General features: G+C 37.8%; 2 protein-coding genes across 2 annotated transcripts; one reads left to right on the top strand and one right to left on the bottom strand.

Moving 5' to 3' along the window:
* The first annotated feature begins 209 nt into the window (after nt 1–209).
* LOC136070030 (uncharacterized) lies at nt 210–944 on the top strand. Its single transcript, XM_065779289.1, has one exon. It carries the CDS (start codon nt 210–212, stop codon nt 942–944), a length of 735 nt encoding a protein of 244 aa, XP_065635361.1.
* Nucleotides 945–2,642: 1,698 nt separating this feature from the next.
* LOC136061551 (CBL-interacting serine/threonine-protein kinase 11-like) lies at nt 2,643–3,425 on the bottom strand (the record flags this gene model as incomplete). Its single annotated transcript, XM_065779306.1, is given in 1 exon segment — nt 2,643–3,425. A coding segment is annotated over 1 exon segment (584 nt), but the record flags the coding sequence as incomplete, so codon positions are not given.
* Nucleotides 3,426–5,357: the final 1,932 nt, after the last annotated feature.

Here is a 5,357-nt window from a genome sequence, read left to right as displayed (position 1 = left end):
GGAAAAGCATCTAGAATTTGAAACGCCCTAACAAGACTCGGAGTTTTGCCTGGAGGGCTTGTTGTGAAGCCTTAGCAACCAAATCTAAATTGAAAAAGAGGCAAATCACCAAGGATGATATATGCGCTCAGTGTGGGAAGGATGCAGAAACTAGCCTGCATTTATTTTGGTTTTGCAATAGGGCGAAGGAAGTGTGGAGCAATAGTAAAATGGTGTTCCCTTTCTCTATAGAGAGCAAGTGGAGTTTTATTGATGTTGTGTGGCAGCTGGTGCATCACAAATCGATATGCTCAGGTTTAATGGAAAAAGTTCTGTCATTATGCTCGGAAATCTGGAAGGACAGGAACACAATTCGAAATGGGGGTGGACAACTTGCTGGCAATACTATGGTCAAACGCTCAGCATCTCTGGTGGAGAAGTACAAGGCGGCAGATGAAAGGGTGAGCTGTATGAACCCAGCAGTACAGGTCAGATGGCACCCTCTAGACCCACCTTGGTTCAAAATGAATGTTGATGGCGTGGTTTTCACTAAACTGCGAGCTACAGGCACTGGGATGGTGTTACGAGACTCTCAAGGTATGGTTTTGGCAGCAATGAGTAAGAGGCACCCAGCCACTTTGGCATCGCTTGAAGTGGAGGCAAAATCCATGGAGATTGCTGTCCAATTTGTGTGGGAGATGGGGTTCAGGGAAGTTTACTTCAAAACGAACTCTAGCACCCTCAAGAATATCCTGACAGGCACCTCGAAGGCACCTGCATCTATAGAAACAATCACGAATAGCATATTGGCCCAAATGGATAAATTTCACTTTGTATCTTTCATTCATGTCAAACGGGATGGCAATAGGCCAGCCCACATCTTAGCCCAATTTGCAAAACATGTGGGTGATTTTGTTGTATGGTTGGAGGAAACGCCCAATCTGATTGAGGGCGCATGTTCTTAGGACATATCTTGCATTTTTTTTTTTTTTTTTTAAGTTTTATAAAAATTTCAGTCTTCCAATAAAAAAATAAAAGAGTCAAAATACTTCTATTAAGATGCACATGGTACTCATACCTACAATTTTTTTTATTCACTGGTCATTTACAATTAATCAATTTAAGAAAATTCACTGTTATTTATTTAAATATTTCGGATCCCTTTCTTTGCCTAAACCCTTTTTTTGGGGGGGGGGGGGGGGTGTAAAGGAATAATCTTTATTATCCACTAAAGCCAAGAAAAATCCAATATCCCTTAACGAAATTGATACAACCTTCAAAGATTTGATTTATTACTATCTCTGTGAACTCAATACAAAATCACAGAAATCAAACAAAAATCTTAACACAGTAAAAATAAAACAAAAATGATGAGGAGAACTAAAGGGAGGGTTTGATACATGTGTTTAAAATTATATGTTTTATTATTTCAAAACATGTAAAAAAATATGTGTGGATAAAAAAATATATAAAAATACGTGTATTATTATTTAAAAATTAAAAATATAGATTTAAGTGAGTGTACCATTAACTAGTAAGAGATCTGCAATTAGTGTAATTACCAATTAGTCCATCTCTGTTGTTGTTCCCATGTACACAAAGATATACAGAAACCGAACAGAACTACAGAGCTGCCGTTACATTGAAAACTGAAACTCGGATTTTTTTAGAAAATAACTATAAAACCCAAACAATATTGTTAGTTAGGCAACGTTTTAAACATATTGCATTTTTAGCAATTCGACTATAGAGGAGTCGATTTTACTGTTCATATTACTTTTTTTAAAGAAGTCGACTTTAGAGGGGTAGACTTCTACACAAAGAAGTAGACTTCAGTGGAGTCGACTTCTGTACAAAGAAGTCGACTCCACTGAAGTCGACTTCCCCAGACACCCACTACCTCCAGGCGAACCATTCCAGGCGAAGAACCCAGCAACACCGGCGAAGCATTCCAGGCGCCGACGAACCAAAAACCCACAACTTCCAGGCGAAGAACCCAGCAACACCGAACCCAGCATCCCAGGCGAAGCATTCCAGGCGTCGACGAACCCAGGCGAAGAACATAGCAACACCGACGAGCATTCCAGACCCCAGGCGAAGAACCCAGCATCCCAGGCGAAGCATTCCAGACCCCGACGAACCCAGGCGAAGCAACACCGACGGCGAAGCACGAACCCAGGCGCCGATTTCTTCACCAGAACCCAGGCGAAGGACCCCGACGAACCCAGCAACACCGACGGCGAAGCACGAACCCAGGCGCCGATTTCTTCACTAGCGACGAAGCACGAACCCAGGCGCCGATTTCTTCACCGGCGACGAAGCACGAACCCAGGCGAAGAACACGATCGGGTACGGCGAACGCTTCTCTGGTTGTGAGGTTTCTTTGAATTTTTAGATAGTGGATTTGCTTGTATAGAAGTCGACTTCAGTGGAGTCGACTTCTTTGTAAAGAAGTCGACTCCACTGAAGTCGACTTCTTTCTGTAGAAGTTGACTCCACTAAAGTCGACTTCTTTCCAACGCCACCCATAAAAAAAGGCATTATGAACAGTAAAATCGACTACTCTGTAGTCAAATTGCTAGAAATGAAATATGTTTAAAACGTTGCCTAACTAATAATATTGTTTGGGTTTTGTTGTTATTTTTAAAAAAAATCCCTGAAACTCAATCACAAACTAGACCTACTTATTTTATTCCACATCCAAAAAATACACAAACACAAACTCCAAAATACACCACCACAATTATAACCTTACTGATAAATATATTTTACACTGTACTAAGTTACTAACATACAACACACCCGGATTTCGCGCGTTCCTCATCATGAATGTTTTGTTTTTGAATGACAAAATGAACATATTTAGCAACCGGCAATCTGGGATGTTTCAGGTTGAGGAGAAGGAGGAGGAGATATTGCCATTGATAATGATAAGCCATTGAGTTGAGGTCCAAGCTTGTTCTTCCACATATCTTTGTAACAACCGGTGTCGCCGCCTCTTCTTTTAGCCTCCACCACCACCAGCTTCTCCGTTAACCGGTAAACATCGACACCAAACACCAAATTACCGCTCTGCCCTCCGAGCTCCACGCCCCAATCTTTCTTGCTCTTCACCTTCAACTTCTCCACCTTCGCGAAGTCCTCAATTTTCTCCACGATCTTCTCCGGCGACTCGGTGGACACGAATCGTTGTAGCTCACTGTCGCTCGAGTTACACGAGTCGTCGAACAAACCAGACAAGTTCAAACCCGACGAGAACGAAATGATATCAAAGGCGTTCAATTCTGTAACCTTGAACTCCTCCACCTTAACCTCCTCGTCGTAGAAATTCACTTCCTTGTACCCTTTCTTAAACCACGGGTCCCTCATCATCTCATCAATGGTGATCCTCTTCTCGGGATTCGTGTCCAGAAGCCGAGACAGGAACCGTTTCAGATCCGAGGAAATTTCACTGTTATTTATTTAAATATTTCGGATCCCTTTCTTTGCCTAAACCTTTTTTTTTTTTTTTGGGGTAAAGGAATAATCTTTATTATCCACTAAAGCCAAGAAAAATACAATATTCCTTAACAAAATTGATACAACCTTCAAAGATTTGATTTATTACCATCTCTGTGAACTCAGATACGAAATCACAGAAATCAAACAAAAATCTTAACAGAGTAAAAATGGAACAAAAATTATGCAGGAGAACTAAAGGAGTGTTTGGTACATATGTTTAAAAACATATGTTTTGTTGTTTGAAAATATGTGTGGATGAAAAAATATATGAAAATACATGTAATATTGTTTAAAAACTAAAAATGTGTGTTTGAGTGAGTGTACCATACACCCCTAAGAAATCTGCAATTAGTGTAATTACCAATTAGTCCATCACTGTTGTTGTTCTCATGTACACAAAGATATACAGAAACAGAACAGAACGATAGAGCTGCTGTTACATTGAAAAATGAAACTCCATCACGAACTAGACCTATTTTTTAAGTATAATATTTTATTCCACATACAAAAAATACACAAACGCAAACACCAAAATACAATTATAACCTTACTTAGAAATATATTTTACACTGTACTAAGTTATTAACATACAACACACCCAGATTTCCTGGGTTCCTCATCATGAATGTTTTGTTTTTGAATGACAAAATGAACATATTTAGCAACCGACAATCTGGGAAGTTTCAGGCTGAGGAGGAGGAGGAGACATTGTCATCGATAATGATAAGCCATTGGGTTGAGGTCTAAGCTTGTTCTTCCATGTATCTTTGTAACAACCGGTGCCGCCGCCTTTTTTTAGCCTCCACCACCACCAGCTTCTCCGTTAACCGGTAAACATCGACACCAAACACCAAATTACTGCTCTGCCCTCCGAGCTCCACACCCCAATCTTTCTTGCTCTTCACCTTCAGCTTCTCCACCTTCGCGAAGTCCTCAATTTTCTCCATGATCTTCTCTAGCGGCTCAGTGGACACGAATTGTTGTAGCCCACTATCGCTCACCAGATTGATATTTTAGAGAAAATGTGAGTTTTTTGAGACATTATTAGATGCATTAAGATGTATTAATTTTACCATGAACTAGTTATAGGCCCGTGCTTTGCACGGTTTGATGAAAAAGCTTATAAAATAAATGTATAAATAATTATATATTTTAATAGATTCAACAAAGATAAAAGAAAAAAAAAATTATCAAGTGTAAATAATTATCCCACTAAAATAAGGGGTAGGATTTCTTCCTAAAACTAAATTAAATTGATAATGCCAAATTGAATTTTAAATTGATAATTATTTTAAAAAAACATATTAAAAAATTGATAATTCTAAAATTAATATAATCTTGATAATATTATAAATTAAAATTAAAGTTGATAATTCAAAAATACACGTGTAGAACATCTTGATAATTTGATGTAACATAAAAATCAAATAAGAAAATTGTTAAAATTAATCTATTAATTCTAAACATATTTAATCATTAATTCTAAGACCCTAATCCTAAGCATATAAATTAGATCAAAGCTAAGAAAATTAGTTTAAACTCAAGGCAACCAATACACAAGACCTAATCAATTTAATAAAAACAAAATACAAAAAACAAAGAAGGAACCTTTAGAAACTTGACAAAGTTTTCAAATGTTTTGAATTCATTAATTAAAATCACATAAAGACAAAAAAACCAATAACAACACTAAAGAAAATAAACAAAATGAAAAAAAAAAAAAAAATCTCCTCCTTTTTTCTTTTTCTTCCCCCCCCACTTTCTTACTTTTACATACTTCTCTTTTTAGTTTTCATCTTCCTATCTCCTCTTTCCATCTGTTGATCAACTATTGGCCTTTTTTTCTGAGTCGTTCTATCCCATCAGAGGCCTATCGG

This window comes from Quercus suber, unplaced genomic scaffold (genome assembly GCF_002906115.3).
Source record: "Quercus suber isolate HL8 unplaced genomic scaffold, Cork oak 2.0 scaffold_204, whole genome shotgun sequence".
NCBI classification, from domain to species: domain Eukaryota; kingdom Viridiplantae; phylum Streptophyta; class Magnoliopsida; order Fagales; family Fagaceae; genus Quercus; species Quercus suber.
The sequence above is the reverse complement of the archived record's forward strand: the minus strand, read 5'-3'. Positions and strand labels throughout refer to the sequence as shown.